We start from the raw sequence: 17889 nt of genomic DNA, 5'->3' as shown, positions 1-17889 counted from the left end.
CACGTCGGGCTCCCGGCATAGAGCCTGCTTCTCCCTCCTCTTGTGTCTCTGCCTCTCTCTCTCTTTCTGTGTCTATCATAAATAGATAAATAAATAAATACTAAAAAAAAAATCCTTGAGATTATGTGCCCCAAGTAAGACTATTCCATATTACTGGAGTAGATTTCTGCTTAGTGAATTCTGTGTCACTCTTGCCTACTTTTGATATTGTTGAGAAGGTTAGTGGGAATGATACAATTATTGAAGTGCCAAGAACAATGCCTGACACATTGAAAGTACCTGATAAAAGTTCATTCTCATTATAAGATTGTTTTGCCTGCCAATTAGGTAATGATTCCATTGAATAATAATAGATGAAACATTTTCATGGTGTTTAATGTGTGTCAGGCAGTATTCTAAATACGTATATTAACTCATTTAATCCTTATAAATAATCTATGAAGTAGGTACTTTCCTATTATACAGAGGGAGAAACTAGCCTCTTCTGTGTGTACTTCAGAGTTCTTTTGTCTGATTCTCTGAAAAACTGTTAGGATTTTGATTGGCATTGCACTGAATGTGTAATTTTTCTTGTATTTATTGCTTTGGCTAGATGTTCCAGTACAGTGTTGAATTAGAAATGTTTGTCATGGGTATATTTATCTTGTTCTTATGCTAAAGAGACTTTTGATGTTGGTCCATTAATGCATATTTGCTGTCAGTTTTTAGGTTTTGGAAGGAACCTTTTTATCAATTTAAGGAAGTTCCCATCACTTTTTTGATGGCTGTAGTTTTTTGTTTTTTTTTTAAATGTTATTTATTTATGAGAGACACAGAGAGAGAGGGAGACACAGGCAGAGGGAAGAGAAGCAAGCTCCATGCAGGAGCCTGATGCGGGACTCGACCCCAGAACTCTGGGTTCACATTCTGAACTAAAGGCGGATGCTCAACTGCTGAGCGACCTAGGCATCCCATCACAGTTCTATCTATCTATCTATCTATCTATCTATCTATCTATCTATCATCTATCTATCTGATTATTTATTCCCATTACAGTACTTTTTAAAGACGCTGATGAATTTGATTTGCTAGGGATTTGTTTTTGTTTGAGGGGGTTGAGTTTTTGCTTCTTATGTTCATGATTTTCTTTTCTTGTACTGGCCGTGTGATTTTTTAGAATATTCTATTTTCTAGAAGTGTTTGTATGAGGTTGAATTGTCTTACTTTAAAGTTCGGTAGGACATCCCTGTAAAAACATTTAGATCTGGTATTTTCCTTATGGGAAGATTAGCCAGTGATTAAAATAGACTCTTTCTTTTCTTACTTTCAGAGAGAGTGCTCTTGCATGTGGGCATGTGAACCAGGGGAGGGGCAGGGGGAGAAGGAGGGAGAATCCCAAGCAGACTTCCCTGAGCAGGAGCCTGATGCAGGACTCAATCTTAATGACCCTGAGATCATGACCTGAGCCAAAATCAAGAGTCAGATTCTTAACTGATTGCACCACCCAGGCACCTCCAGACTATTTCCTTAATAGTAGTAACAGGATAATTCAAGCTTTCTATGTCTCCTTCTTTTAAACTTATTTAAATGGGAAGTTTCAATTTAATAGAATAATATAAAGGGAATTCCTGTGTGTGTTACTTCAAGTTATTTTTGTACGCACATACATGCTCCCTCCTTTCTTTTTTTGCTGGGGTGTTTTATAGCAAATCCCAGACAAGTCATTTCACCAGAAATGCCTTAATATGTATCTCATAGTTAAAAGGATTTGTTTTAACATAGTAACTATGCTGTTACCACACCCACCAAAATTGGTAATTTAATACTACCCACCACTCAGTCATGCTTTATTTTCCTAATTCTTTTTCTTTTTAAGACTTTATTATTTATTTGAGAGAGTGTCACTGCGAAGGGCAGAAGGAGAGGGAGGGACAAAGAATCTTAAGCCGACTTCCTTGCTGAGCACAGAGCCCAATGAGGAGCTCGATTGCACAACCCTGAGATCGTGACCTGAGGTGAAACCAAGAGTAGGATGCTCAACTGAGCCAGGTGCCCCTCCCTGATTCTCTTCTTAAAAATGTGTGTGTGTGTGTGTGTGTTTTCTTTTTTTTTTTATATAGTTGGTTTGCAGGATCCAAACAGGACATAACCTAGTTGTTGGATCTGTAATAAAAACTCCTCACATTCCCTTACATTTTTCCTTCATGTCATTGATTTGTTTCAGAAACTGGGACATTTATCCTACAGAATTTTTTATTTTTTTTAAGATTTTATTTATTCATTCATAGAGACACAGAGAGAGAGAGAGAGAGGCAGAGACACAGGCAGAGGGAGAAGCAGGCTCCACGCAGGGAGCCTGATGTGGGACTCCGATCCTGGGTCTCCAGGATCATGCCCTGGGCTGCAGGCGGCGCTAAACTGCTGCGCCACCAGGGCTGCCGCAGAATTTCTTTTTGATTAAGGTTTGGTGAATATTTTTTCAGGAACATACCCATTTTTGTTTCTTCAATTTTTTGTGTAAAGTTATGAGCTGTATTGCTTTCTGTTTTTTCTTTTTTCCTTAACTTTCCCAGAAATTTATTTCTCTTCTTCAAAGAACCAGCGTTTTCTGGTTTTGTTGGTACCCTCTCAGTTGAATCTCTCCTTTTCTCTTTTGTTGGTAATTCTTTTATCTTTGGTTATCTTGCTGCTGTTCTTTTTCTGACATAGTAACTTGGCTAGGGCAGCCCTGGTGGCACAGCGGTTTAGCGCCGCCTACGGCCCAGGGTGTGATCCTGGAAACCTGGGATCAAGTCCCATGTCAGGCTCCCTGCATGGAGCCTGCTTCTCCCTCTGCCTGTGTCTCTGCCTCTCTCTCCGTGTCTCCCATGTATAAATAAATAAAATCTTTAAAAAAAAAAAAACTTGGCTAGTTAACTCATTAATTTATGTCTCTATTCTTTAAGTTTTAAAATGTAAAAAAAAGTTTTAAAATGTAGTGTTACTTTTGTGATTTCCTCTTATCACCTATGTGCACTTTTTAAAATTTCTACATGAGGGCAGCCCCGGTGGTGCAGCAGTTTAGCGCCGCCTGCAGCCCAGGGCGTGATCCTGGAGACCCTGGATGGAGTCCCATGTCAGGCTCTCTGCATGGAGCCTGCTTCTCCCTCTGCCTGTGTCTCTGCCTCTCTGTCTCTCATGAATAAATAAATATAATCTTTAAAAAAATAAAACTATTTGTATTCCAAAACAACTAAGGTACATTTTATAGTGGAAGAGCACAAAATGATTTTTCAAAAGGAAATAATAAAACTATAAAAGTCTGGACTTTGAATCATGCCCTGTGATCCTGGGATGTGATTGAGAGCAGTTATAATATGACCAGATGCTTAAGTGTGTTGGACACTAGGCAGGGAGTTGGTGTATAAGTGGTGAGACTTGTCCTTCACAAAAAGCTACAGTCTGTATGCAGAGGTGGCATTAAGGGGTGGTGGAAGGAAGAGATAGCAGGAAGGAGGGGAGAGAGACAGATACACAGATAATTTCAGTGCCATTATAGAATCCTCTTAAAATAGGAAGGGCACATATGGGAAGAATTGTGCTTAGGAACCAACACTAATTGGACCAAGTAGATCATTACTAAGTGGTATCTTGTCTTCAAGGAATGGTCTGTCTTTTAATAGTATAATCAGTTGTAGAGCCACATATATCTAATTATTAAATACCCAATTAGGCTTTGTTAATGTGAAAGCTACTTGGGGAATTAAAAGGAAAAAAAAAACCCTCAAAACACCTCATTCTGTATAATAAGTTAATACTGTTATTCCACAGATCAACCAGGACAATTCTTTCCTTCCACTGGACATTTGGTATTTTTGGAGACATTGTCACAAATGGGGTAGGGGTACCACTGGCATTGAGAGAGACCAAGGATCTGCTGCATATCTTACAATGTATAGGACAATCTCCTCTTCCCCCACAACAAAGAATATCCAGCCCAAAATATTCAGTAATGCCAAGATTGAGAGACTCTGAATTAATCCATAATTTGCATATTCTTTTTTGTGGGGTCAGAGTGATTTGTATGTTGTTGAAGGAGCATGGTTTTGTATCCTATTACAGCAAGATTTTGGTTAAGGAAAACTAATCTTGCAGGCTGAGGTCAGGTGAAAGGGAATTCACTCAGATCAAGGACTTGTTCTGTGGCAGGCACTGTAATAAGCACTTGGTAAAGAATGGCAGATAGACCCTGTCTTCATGAAGCTCACAGTGAATGTTTTGCAAATGGTGGATCTTTTGTATCCATTGTCTTCACTTGATTTTAGCCAAAAGATCTAGAAACCATCAGTTGTCTTTAGTATTGTATTTCAAATATTTTATTTCATTCTGAATTTAGTTTGTGTATAGATAAGTTATTTTAACTTATCTATAAAAAAATTTAATATTTTTAAAATCTTTTTTAAATTAATTTTTTAAAATCTTTTAAATTTTTTTAAATCTTTTTCATGATCATGGGTACAAACTCAGCAACTCATAATGGATGTTGTGCTAACATTTAATCCTTTTTCCTTTGGTCTTAGGTACAGTTCATAAGTGTTTAAACTTGTTGACATCAAATATTCTCTAATTTTTAAATACATATGTAACTTTTTTTAAGTATAATATGAAAGACTGCAGTACAAATAGTATTCCATGGAGTGAGGTTTGAAAATATTTAATGCTGGGGATCCCGGGGTGGCTCAGTGGTTTAGCACCTGCCTTCGGCCCAGGGCATGATCTTGTAGTATCGGGATCGAATCCCACATCGGGCTCCCTGCAGGGAGCCTGCTTCTCCCTCTGCCTGTGTCTCTGCCTGTCTCTGTGTGTCTCTCATGAATAAATAAATAAAATCTAAAAAAAAAAAGAAAAAGAAAAAGAAAATATTTAATGCTTATCCAGAACAAAGCATAGAGCAATTTGTAATTTTGATTCTGTCAACTTTAATCTTTATCTTTTCTCTTTCCTTTTAGATTTTGGCTCTCTATTTGATTTGGAGCATGACTTACCAGATGAATTAATCAACTCTACAGAATTGGGACTAACCAATGGTGGTGATATTAGTCAGCTTCAGACAAGTCTTGGCATAGTACAAGATGCAGCCTCTAAACATAAACAACTGTCAGAATTGCTACGGTCTGGTAGTTCCCCTAACCTCAATATGGGGGTTGGTGGCCCAGGCCAAGGCATGGCCAGCCAGCCCCAACAGAACAGTCCTGGATTAGGTTTGATAAATAGCATGGTTAAAAGCCCAATGGCGCAGGCAGGCTTGACTTCTCCCAACATGGGGATGGGCACTAGTGGACCAAATCAGGGTCCTACGCCATCTGCAGCAGGTATGATGAACAGTCCAGTAAATCAGCCTGCCATGGGAATGAACACAGGGATGAATGCTGGCATGAATCCTGGAATGTTGAATGCAGGCAATGGACAGGGGATGATGCCTAATCAAGTCATGAACGGTTCAATTGGAGCAGGCCGGGGGCGACCTAATATGCAGTACCCAAACCCAGGCATGGGAAATGCTGGCAGTTTAATGACCGAGCCACTACAGCAAGGCTCTCCTCAGATGGGAGGACAAACGGGATTGAGAGGCCCTCAGCCTCTTAAGGTAAGTGCCGTTTTGGTTTGTATGCACTATCAGTTTGTTTTGATTGTTCCGATGATGGAAGGAGGGCTTGAGGTCAGTTACTCATTTATTCTTTACCATTCATGCTTGATTTTATTATATGGTGTGCTATTTCTCAAACATATGCCAAGGGTCTGTGTTGTCACAAATTTTATGAAGCTTTTATATTAATTTTGAATAAAACTGTTATTTTACAGCTCAGTGATACTGTATACTAGTTCCTATTCTCTCAGTATTAGAATGTTAAAGAATAGGTATTAGAATATTTTCACAAATACTAGAATATTTTTTGCTCTTTTCTAAGCCCATTTTTAGTTTTCATATCCTCGTAAAAATATGGTTTTGAGCTAGCTGGCTTTATACCATCTTCAGATATCACTTATTTCCATTACTTGGAATGTCCCTGGTTTTCAAGAGGTATTTATTCTAAAAGATTTATTAAATGTGGGATGCCTGGGTGGCTCAGCAGTTAAGCATCTGCCTTCGGCTCAGGGTGTGATCCTGGGGTTCTGGGATCGAGTCCCACGTCGGTCTTCCTGCACGGAGCCTGCTTTTCCCTCTGCCTCTCTCTGTGTGTGTCTCTCATGAATAAGTAAATGAAATCTTAAAAAAAAAAAAAGATTCATTAAATGTTATTTTTTTCTCAGTTGATGGACATAAAGGTGTATTCGTTTACTCTGGAACCTCAATATACCAAATGTCCAGTTAACCTAATTTTGGTCATTGATTGAAAGGCTTTTCTTTTTCAAAAAGCCTACTTTTTTTGCTTTATTAAGTAAAGCTAAATATATTTTCTGAAACTTTAAAAATGTGTTCTTTATATTCAGAATTAAGATGTTACAGGGATCCCTGGGTGGCTCAGCTGTTTAGTGCCTGCCTTCGGCCCAGGGCATGATCCTGGAGTCCCTGGATCACGTCCCGCATCAGGCTGCATGGAGCCTGCTTCTTCCTCTGCCTGTGTCTCTGCCTCTCTTTCTCTCTCTCTCTGTCATGAATGAAAAAATAAAATCTTTAAAAAAAAAAAAAAAGATGTTATAAGCATATATTTGATGCCTATTCCTTCATATTTTTCCTACATTTATTTTTTTCTTGAAGTGGTATATTACAATTGCCAGCACCTGATATATAATTAGTAAATACTTGCTGAATGAAAAAGATGGCTTTTCTTGGAAGGTGATATTGGAGATGGGTAAGATTTTCACAAGGAGTTAAGAGCAAGCTCTTTCTGTAAGAGGAATAACTGAGTAGGCTTTGGGACTTTGTGTTCATGAAAATCATGATGATGAGAGAGAGTTCAGCTATGAGATTAAGATATGGGGACGAGAAGTAGCCTGGGTGGCTCAGTTGAGTAAGCATCTGACTTGATCTCACTTAGGTCTTGATCTCAGGGTTTGAGTTTAAGTCCCATGTTGGGCACTAGGATGGGCATGGAGCCTACTTAAAGAAAAGACATAGGGATGAATACAGAGTGGGGAGACTGAGGTCACATTCCATGCATGAAAGCCCTTAAATTTATGCTACACAGTAAAGAATCTCTTAACTTAGGGAAAGATTGTTTGTCATTCCTGCCTCTGTAGATTCTCCCTTTTTGGCACTTTCATATTGCTATGTTGATGTGATTAGGTTAGAATATTTGGAGTGGAAAACAGAAACCAGAAGCTAAAATATTTATTAGGTGCATCTTATAGATTTTAAAACATAGCTGTGAAGAGTCCCTGCCCTCCTGATGTTTGTATAAACTGGAGTATTCCAGTGGGGAGAGGTGGGCTGACAGACTAAACCTTCACTGATTGATCAAATATTTATTGATCCCTAGCTTTGGTGTTGAAGATAGAGAATGAGTGTTTCAGAGACCTTATATTCTAGTGTGCACATAAGTTGTAAGTTAAGATATTCCAGGTCTGTGCTATGAAGAAAAAATTAAAAAGGAAAGGCTCAGGGGTACCTGGGTGGCTCAACTGGTAGAACATGCAACTGGGGGATCTAAGTTTGAGCCCCACATTGTGTGTAGAGATTACTTAAAATCTTGAGGGGCTCAATCGGTTAAGTGGCTGCCTTCAGCTCAGGTCATGATCCTAGGGTCCTGGGATTGAGCCTGGATTCGGGCTCCATGCTCAGCGGGGAGTCTGCTCCCTTTGCTGCTCTCCTACTTGTGTGTTCTGTCAGGTAAATAAATAAGAATAAAATCTCTTTTTTTTTTTTTTTTAAGATTTTATTTGTTTATTCATGAGAGACACACAGAAGAGAGAGGCAGAGACACAGGCAGAGGGAGAAGCGGGCTCCATGCAGGGAGCCTGACTTGGGACTCACGGGTATCCAGGATCAGGCCCTGGGCTGAAGGTGGCGCTAAACCGCTGGGCCACCTGGGCTGCCCCTAAAATCTTTTTTTTTTTTTAAAGGAAAGGCTCAGTAGGAGTGGGACACTGTTTTATTTATAATCTAAATCACAGGGATGCCTGGGTGGCTCAGCATTTAAGTGTCTGCCTTTGGCTCAGGGCATGATCCTGGAGTCCCAGAATCGAGTCCCACGTCTGGCTCCCTGCATGGAACCTGCTTCTCCATCTGCCTATGTCTCTGCCTCTCTCATAAATAAATAAATAAAATCTTAAAAAAAAAAAAAAAAAAAAGTCTAAATCACAATTTTTTTCTTTCTTTCTTTTTTTTTTTTTTAAATTTTTGACCTGAGTTGAAGGCAGATGCTTAACCAACTGAGCAACCCAGGTACCCCTAAATCACAGATTTCTTTTATCAGCATTGTTTGAGACATATAGCAGCGTACAAAACATACAAAAATCCCTCTCTTTGTGCAGCTTTTATATTTATGGAATGGAGGAATTCAAATATAAAAATATTACTAGTAAAATATTTTGTGGTTTTAAGTGAGTCCCACGTGTATTTATATTTATGAATTGGTACTTCTAAAGTACAGCAATAACTAACACATAACATCTCTAAATTCTTATTTAGTAAATAAGTTTTGGGGAATTATGGAAGTTTGGAATGAGATACCCAATTAATAGACAAGTAAATACTTTAATAAAACGATCAGTTTTCTCTTTGTAGCAGGAAAAAAAAGCTTTTATTCATTACATTTCTTCCAAAATTCCTAAGAGTTCTAGTGATATTTAAGAATCAGGAATTAAGGAACTTTTCAGTGAAACTTGAAAATTTGAACCCTCTTGGCAAATGGCAGTGGCTTTTGTACACATTCTTCTTTTGGATGAATCTGTGGTTCAGTGTGTGCAGGCAGGTTGTGACATTCCTACTTAAAACCTTCTTCCAAGTCCTAACAGTGGTTTTTGGGAAAAAACTTGGATCATATCCCCTTTTAATCTAGGTTTTGATTTTAGAGTTAGTGTAAAATAAATACAAAATGTTTTATGTCTTCAGCTTATTTCTGATTAGTTCAGGAAGGTGGAGTGAAGGGCAGAATAGTGCTAATGTGAATCCCGCTGCCTGCATCTGGTCTGTTAACCTGGTCATCTTCCTCTTCAGCTATATATTGTCAGGTTTCTTGGTTAAATCCTTTCATTCTCCACAAACATCATAAAACATTATATGTGCCTCCTTAAAAATGCTGCTGACAAAAGAAAGACATTTTTGAAAATCTTTTTACCTAATAGCTGCCCTTTATTTATGAAGAAAGCAATGAAGTTTATCATCATAGTTAATGGTACAGACTGGAGCTTTCCTGCTTGGGTTAAAAATGAGCTCAGGCACTCCCATAGTAGCTATATTACCTTGGGCATCCTGCTTGCTCTACCTCAGTTTTCCCGCCTGTACAATGGAAATAGTAAAAGTGGGTGTAACCTACCTCATGGAATTATTGGGGAAATAAATGATTAGTCCAAGTAAGCTCCTTGTGAGTGGTATATAGTAAGGACTTATTTGTAGAGTAGTAATAGTAGTATTTAGTGTTATTAGTAGCAATAGTAGCAAGTAGTATTTATTGTAGTTCCCATTTTGTGATGTTCTTAAAACATTTTTATGGGGAGGGGGAAATCAAATCTAGACACATAGTTAAGCTGTAATCTTCTAGAATTGTAGTTCTTGGCTACAATAGGAGATCAAATAGTATATACCACATGAACAGCTGTTGGCTGGAGGAGGTGAGAATGCCCACTATTAGAGACTTCAGTGGATTAATAGTATATAAATTTGGTGGAAGATTAACTTTCTTTGGAATTAAGGGCTTTGTATTCAGGAAGTGTTCATTAATATTCTAGAGGGTTTTTCTTTTTCCCCCTTCTTAGAAAATAAAAAAATAGAGGTGGCTCGGTCAGGTAAGTGTCTGCCTTCAGCTCAGGTCATGATCCTCCGTGTCCTGGGATTGAGCCCCACGTTGGTACTCACCACTCAGTGGGGAGTCTGCTTCTCCCTCTCCCTCTGCTGCTCCTCTACAGCGTGCTTGCACTCTGTCTCTTAAGTAAATAAAATCTTTTAAAAAAAAAAGAATAAAATATTTTCTATAAAAGAGCTTATTAAAGAGAAAAGATCCAGAATTATTAAATAACGTTAGACAGTATAGTTGTACCTAAATTAGTGTTAGGCTCCAAAAGCTGTATATGTTCGGGCCATTAATTCTAACATCAACTTTATGATTTTATTCCCTTATACAGGTAAGGGAACAAAGTCTGGGAATGGGTAATTACAGCGAACTCTTGTCTTTCTGAATAAAAAGTCTATGTTGTTTATCACTGTAGTATAAAGTCATTCTATTATTATCCATATATTGATAAAACCGAAGCAACTAAAAACAGATACAATGCTTTTATGCAGCAACAGTCACCTCCTCACTTACTGTAACCTTATATAGGGATGATCATTGCTATACTAAGACCTTGTAGATACAAGGTCTGTATCTGTATACAGATACAGCCTTGGGGCATTAAAAAAAAGATGGGGATCCCTGGGTGGGTCAGCGGTTTAGCGCCTGCCTTTGGCCAAGGTACGATCCTGGAGTCCCGGGATCGAGTCCCGCGTTGGGCTCCCGTCGTGGAGCCTGCTTCTCCCTCTGCCTGTGTCTCTGCCTCTCTCTCTCTCTGTCTATCATGAATAAATAAATAAAAAGTCTTAAAAGATTATTTATTTAAGCAAGAGAAAGAGTGGAGGGGGAGAGAAAGAATACCAAACCTACTTAGCTGAGCACAGACCACATGTGGGGCTTGATCCCAGGAGTGCAAGATCATGACCTGAGCTGAAACCAAGAATCAGGCACTTAACCAACCCACTGAGCCACCCATGCTCCCCATCTTGGAGCATTTTTATATATTACTTTTTTATTCTTACTCTATTGTCCTGGATCTGGGGGATGACCTAACTCTCCCCTGACTCTGGTTATATCACATGGTATGATGACTTGTGTGTTAACACTCACACCATCCCCACTCCCATCCTCATCCCCACCCCATCCCCATCTAGGGCTCAATCCCAGAACTCTGGGATCATGACCAGTGCCAAAGGCAGACCATTAACCTACTGAGCCACCCAGGCGCCCCTGTAGAATCAGATTTTTGAGAAAGAAAAGATAGTCCTTGAGGCATTATTTTCAGTTGCCTAAAAATGTTGTGGCTTCCTGGTTTCCTGGTCCTCTGTCTTTTCTGTTTAGGTGGTTATCTGGATCACTTGAGGTATAGAGAAGGGGAACAGGATCAAATAAGGAACTATGGTGTAGCAGAAATTAAGTACAGTATATTTCCCTTCCCATTATATTTATATTTGGTGGAGGAGTATTGGGGGTTGGAGATATTGAAATAATAGGAATGGGGAGAATTGTGTATTCTGTGCAACACAGGCAGCAGAACTCTGAGGAAGCCAGAAAAGCCAAAAGCCTGAGAATCTTTGTTGGTCAGAGTGACCAGAGGTGTCAGGAATGAGTTATTGCCAGCTGACCAACAGTTGGTACAGTCTGTATATTTGAGGCCATAGTCCACTTTGGAGTTTCTAGGTAATGCATTATGATCGGGAAAACAGGCAATGTCAGGAACTAGTGGAAACCCAGTTGTTGGAAGTAGGTAAGGCAGTGTCTATGTGAACAAATGTGAAGAACCACATTCTACTGTGACATATTTGAGTTAGATATATTATGCTTCTTAAGAGATGAGGAGGCAGCTTACAAATCCCTGTGTTTTATATATGTATATAATGGACTCCTAAAAATTTAATTTATTGTCTGTTGGTCTTTTATAGTCTGTCCTGCAGATTCTGTTAGGATAGCTTTCATTTTATGTCTGTCATGAATTTCCATGCTAATAGGAAACACAGTAAAGTGAACTGTAACTCCCCCAGATGTAGGCTTATATATTATTGGAACTATATTCATATAAATATTAGTACTTTTTTTTTTTAAGATTTTATTCATTTATTCATGAAAGAGAGAGAGGCAGAGACATAGAGGGAGAAGCAGGCTTCATGCAGGGAGACCGACATGGGACTTGATCCCGGGTCTCCAGGATCACACCCTGGGCCGAAGACGGCACTAAACCACTGAGCCATCCAGGGATCCCAAATATTAGTACTTTATTTTTATTTTTTTAAAGATTTTTATTTATTTATTCATAGAGACAGAGAGAGAGGCAGAGACACAGGCAGAAGGAGAAGCAGGCACCATACAAAGAGCCTGACATGGGACTTGATCCGGGGTCTCCAGGATCACACCCTGGGCTGCAGGTGGCACTAAACCGCTGCGCCACCAGGGCTGCTCTCAAATATTAGTAATTTAAAAGCATGTGGGCAGCAGCACTTGCAGTCCACTGAAAATACCAAAAGAAACCTGAACTTGAGTTTAAGCCTGTTTCTAATGTATTTGATCCTCCCTACAATCTTACTGGCCAGATTCACTTAGAAAATACCAATTATTGGAGATTGAAGCAGCAAGTCTTTAACTCTGAATGCTTCCCATTCAGGCTGCTGCCTTCTTGTATGTTTCCCACCCATACCTTGCCACTTCCCTGAAGGGAATTACTGAACTCCTAGTCTCTGATCTCATCTGGAAACCGTAAATGTTCTTTAATTTTTCATTATTTTGCCTTTCCACTGCAGGCAAACCTTTGAACTGATAAAGATGTCATATTGTTATAAATTTGCAGAGTATAGATACTGTATACGATTTAAAGAACAGTTTTATTTAGAGGTTTTTGTATTTTATGACTTTTAGATCCCCCCTCCCCCCGGAGTCAGTGGGTCTTTTGTCAATTAGGATTAGGGCAGGGGGGGCCTACGTAGGTAAAGAACTAAGGTTCTTTCCTTTACTTATTTTATCATCTATGTTGTTTTATAAATGCACAAACATTTATTAGGGTAGAAAATGAGCTCTTTCGTGGTCTAGACGATAGATGCTTCACAGAAACGGTAACTTTTGAAATGGATCTTAGAGGATGAGTAGAATCTGTAGCTGATGCTTAGTTTGGTTGTACCGATTAAGTAAGCAACAACAACCAAAAATATTGGACTGCCTTTTTGTTAACTTAGTATTTTATTTCCTTTACAGGTTATCTTTCAGAAATCAAATAAGAAAGGAGTATGCCACTGCCTAGTTCTAGGGAAAAGGAAAATCTTTAAGGCAAATGCTAGAGATTTAAGAAGCAAGTTGCTCCTCAGATTTGCAAGTTAATGGGTACAGGTTATAGTAGGATACCATGGGTAGATAGTCAGGCCTCATGAACATCATGAAGGCTCTGTGTAGAAAATAGAATAGACAGAAGGCAAGAAAACCTGTTGGACACAGTCTACACAAGCTGTGATGAAGGGTTTGAATTAAAGCAGTGACAGCGGACTGGGAACAGTTGTAGGGGCTGTGGTGGTGGTGGTATGTGTGTTTAGAGATAGAATTTGAAGGCCCCTCTCTGATAGAACTGGATCTGGCTGAGAAGAATAGAAATCTAGTATGATTCCTTTTAATTGAGCAGTAGCACCAGTCTCCTTAGTTTCTTTTTCTTTTTAAAGATTTTATCTATTTAGTCATGAGAGACACAGGCAGAGGGAGAAGCAGGCTCCATGCAGGGAGCCCGATGTGGGATCAGGCCCTGGGGCAAAGGAAGGCGCTAAACCGCTAAGCCACCCAGGGATTCCCCCCAGTCTCCTTAGTTTCTATTCTGAGAGCTTTACTGTATGTTTTTAGTAGGTGGTGGTTGACTTGTGGTGTGTTCTTCTTTGGAAAAATAGGATTGTAAGTTGCATCATTATCAGTAAAACATTTGGTTCTGAATACTTAATACTTTGTTCTTTATTTTTTTAAGATTTTATTTATTTGAGATAGTATGAGTAGGAGGGCCGGTTGTGGGGGAAGGGCAGAGGCAGAGGGAGAAGCAGGCTCCCCACTCACCAGGGAGCTCTCGGATGTGGGGCTTGATCTCAGGACCCTGGGATCATGGCCTGAGCTGAAGGCAGATGCTTAACCTCTGAGCCCCATCCATGCACCCCAATACTCTGTTCTTTAATGAGCTATCCAATATGTTTGCTCCAGATTGACTGTCATAAATGTAGATTAAAATCTACTTTTTTAAGTATAGGAATATGCAGAGAGACTCAAAATACTTTAAGAGCCAGCCAGGTAATTTAATGAATAAACCAGCTAGGTTTAAGACAGCAAGGAATGATGTGGACTCTGAAATTTCCTTGTTCTAAGGGATTTACATTTCAAAAGTTTTAAAATCATTGTGCCAGCGTATCTATAAATGAAAAGGGACATATCTCCTAATTTATGTATTCTACCTTTCATTTAACAAAATGCTGGAATAAGCATTCACATGCATTTGACATATCACACTGTCTAACATATTTAGAGATTAGGTCATTGAGTTGAATTTAATTTATTAAGCCATATTTTTGTACATTAAATAAAATGCATTTAATGCATTCAAGTGAAAATGAATGGCAAACCATGATTTGCAGATACAGCTTAATGAAGATGCTTATAAGTTTTTCTAAAACCCATTTATCTCAAATATTTACAGAAAATAGCTCTGCAAATTTACTCTATCTGAGCTGAAGCCCCTATATCTTAGTGTTGAAAACCTGAATATTTTCATGAACATACTTCTACATTTTGTTTATAACTGCAGAGGACTTCCTTTAAAATTGTCTTTATAAATTAGGAAGTGGAAAAGGAAAGAGAATAGTAATGTTCTGTTAATGCAGGGAATAAGATTTAATTTCTCATCTGTTTTTATTCTTAGATGGGAATGATGAACAACCCTAATCCTTATGGTTCACCGTACAGTCAGAATTCTGGACAGCAGATTGGAGCCGGTGGCCTTGGTCTCCAGATTCAGACAAAGTCCGTACTACCAAATAGCTTATCTCCATTTGCAATGGACAAAAAGGCAGTTCCTGGTGGAGGAATGCCCAACATGGTGGGTTGTAATCCATCTACAGATTTGTCTTTAAACTGCCATTTTGACAAAAGAACTGTGTTAAACATTGATGCAATGTGCTATGTATGCTAGGAAGTAGTGGATGGACCCTGTGATTGAGCAGGCTTGTGCCTTCCTTCCATTTCCCATGGGTTTTTGTTTCTTGTAGTATTGTTCAATAAGGGTGGTTGGCCAAGTGGGGCTGCTACAATGAAAATTTTATGGCCTGCCATATTTTATATCTTCTGCTTGCAAGCATTTCTATAAAATAGGAAAGTAGAACCCTTCTCCTCTTGGGAAAGACTCTGGCAAAGGATTCTGACTCTAAATGACCATATCTACTGATTTGTAACTGATATTACCATACAAAAGCAACCTCCCTCAAAGTTACACATTGTTTTAAACAGTGATTTTTGTTTTGGGAAAATCTCCAAAGCTTCTAACATTGCTATTTTTCTTTTCCTTTTTCCTTTTCCTTTTCCTTTTCCTTCCTCTTCCTCTTCCTCTTCCTCTTCCTCTTCCTCCTCCTTTTTTTATTTTGGTGTAAAAAAGGAGATTTTACTAAAGCATGGGGATAGGGCCCATGGGAGGAAAGAGTTGCTGCTTGCTATTTTTCTAAAGTAAAACTATTTCTAGGTGTGACTTTGTTCAGTAGTCCAGGTCCACATTTGGAACAAAACGTCCTATAGAAATTCTATTTCTCTTTCAGATTTTTAGGTTTTTTCGCTTTGTGTCATATATTCACTCAATTGCCTATATTTCAGATACTTTAAGTACTAGAGATGTAAAAATGAATAAAACATGGCATCTCTGTCCCCAGAAATGTTTACTTTTTTTCACTAGGGAAAAAAAGAGACTTTCTTTCCTAATTACAAAAACTACTTTTTCACCCAAAGGCCCCTGCTCGGTCTCCCGGGAAGTTCTTCAGTGTTCCTGTGTTTCAAAACCTGACCTGGACATGCTCTCCACTATAGGTTTCTTGCCTTTTTCTCTGCCACCCCAGCTTACCATGCTCTTCTCTTTATTTCACTCTTTATGTTATATATATATTTTGATTATGTTACTTGGTAATGTAACTGTTTTCTTATTGAGCTTCTTGATGGTAGGAACCATTGTTTATTTATCTTGGAATCCCCTGTGGGACATGGTAGACTGTCCTAAAAGTTAGTTTTAATTGAAAATGTCTAGGTCTGTATTTATTAGAGAACACACTGCGACACCTGCCTGTTCAGTGTATCTTTGTTGTTTCATCCCCTAGGGTCAGCAGCAGGCCCCACAGGTCCAGCAGCCAGGCCTTGTGACTCCAGTGGCCCCAGGGATGGGTTCTGGGGCACACACAGCTGATCCAGAGAAGCGCAAGCTCATCCAGCAGCAGCTTGTTCTCCTTTTGCATGCTCATAAGTGCCAGCGCCGGGAGCAGGCTAATGGGGAAGTGAGGCAGTGTAACCTTCCCCACTGCCGCACGATGAAGAATGTCCTGAACCACATGACACACTGCCAGTCAGGCAAGTCCTGCCAAGGTGAGTGAGCTCAAAGAGCCTCTGTCCTCAGCAGTCAACATTTAGAGTCCAAAAGCAGAGAGAAAAGGTGATGGACTCTAGTTTGAAACTCCTTTATACTGAGTATTCCATATTAGTGTATAATAAAATTCAGTATCATTTTGTAAGCATCTAGGGATGTGATAGAAATTTTAAAGGACATCGTTTTTGTGGTGGTCTGGATTGTCTTTGATTTGCCTGAGCATACTATAAACATTATTGAGCATTTGGTAACTATTATATAGGCAAATACTAAAACAGTGTTGTTACCAACTTAATACATTTTGTATTAATGGAGTCACTAGAAATCTGTTGTTGTAGAATAGATTGCTACCTGTGAAAAATAAGGGTTCCAGAACCAGATTGCTTGTGTTCGAATCCCACTTTGAGTACTCTGACTTTATGCAGGTTGATTAACCAGGTTTTGCCTGTTCTCTTGACTATAAAATGTGAGTGCCAATAGCTACCACATAGGGATGTTAGGAAGATGAAATAAGTTAACATTCGTAGTACTTTTTCAGTGATGAATAAGTTAGCCGATACTAATGTTAAAAAGTACAAGCTGCAGTTGAAAAAAATTATCTTTCTTCTTTTTAGTGGCACACTGTGCATCTTCTCGACAAATCATTTCACACTGGAAGAATTGTACAAGGCATGATTGTCCTGTGTGTCTCCCCCTTAAAAATGCTGGAGATAAGAGAAATCAACAGTGTAAGTGATTAAATCTTTGAAGCTTTTATACTAAAAATATTCTTAGACTCTTACCAGTGCAGTTTGGTGGGATTTAGAGTACTCCTTGATTATGTGAAGTTCCTATGACTGCCTTGTGCTGTTGTACTAGGTTTTTTCCACTCCTATTACATGAGGTTAGAATTGACCTGCTTATTACCTAAAGATCCAGAAACTGTTAGTAGTCATTCTGTATAAAAACAGTAAATTTATGCTTCATTTTTACATTCATGAAAACTTAAAAGACAATAACATTGGGCAAGTTATTCTTTTATAGCTATGATCTAAATATTTAGATACTCTGAAGTTATTCAAAGAGAAAGGAAAAAAGTTTGAGTTTATTTTTAGAAGCCTGGGATGATGAGAAGCTTTTCTTAGGGAAAGACAAAAGTAAAAAGATGTAAGTGCAGCTACCAACATCTCCTCTCTAGAAACAAAACATTAAGCATTTAGAGCTGAAAGACAAATTCAGAAATATATGTGCAGCATGTGAAGAAGGAATTAAATACCATAAATTAATAAAGAAGTCATCTGTAGCCTGTAGGTAGAAAATAGGGACAAGAAAATAGTTCAGTAGAGGAAGGCATATAATAAAGTTCACTATTTTTTTTTTAAACCAGTCTTTTTTTTTTTTTTTTTTTTTAAG

General features: G+C 38.7%; 1 protein-coding gene across 3 annotated transcripts in view; it reads left to right on the top strand.

Moving 5' to 3' along the window:
• Window positions 1-17889, top strand: part of EP300 (E1A binding protein p300) — an 83211-nt gene that overhangs the window by 15008 nt on the left and 50314 nt on the right. For all 3 annotated transcript variants that reach the window (XM_041754598.1, XM_041754597.1, XM_041754596.1), the window contains exons 2-5: window positions 4968-5605; window positions 14800-14976; window positions 16235-16496; window positions 17112-17225. In XM_041754598.1, coding sequence (XP_041610532.1) covers window positions 4968-5605; window positions 14800-14976; window positions 16235-16496; window positions 17112-17225 — 1191 coding nt within the window. The remainder of the gene's footprint in view (window positions 1-4967; window positions 5606-14799; window positions 14977-16234; window positions 16497-17111; window positions 17226-17889) is intronic.

The sequence above is a fragment of the Vulpes lagopus genome, chromosome 5, assembly GCF_018345385.1.
Source record: "Vulpes lagopus strain Blue_001 chromosome 5, ASM1834538v1, whole genome shotgun sequence".
NCBI lineage: Eukaryota > Metazoa > Chordata > Mammalia > Carnivora > Canidae > Vulpes > Vulpes lagopus.
The sequence above is the reverse complement of the archived record's forward strand: the minus strand, read 5'-3'. Positions and strand labels throughout refer to the sequence as shown.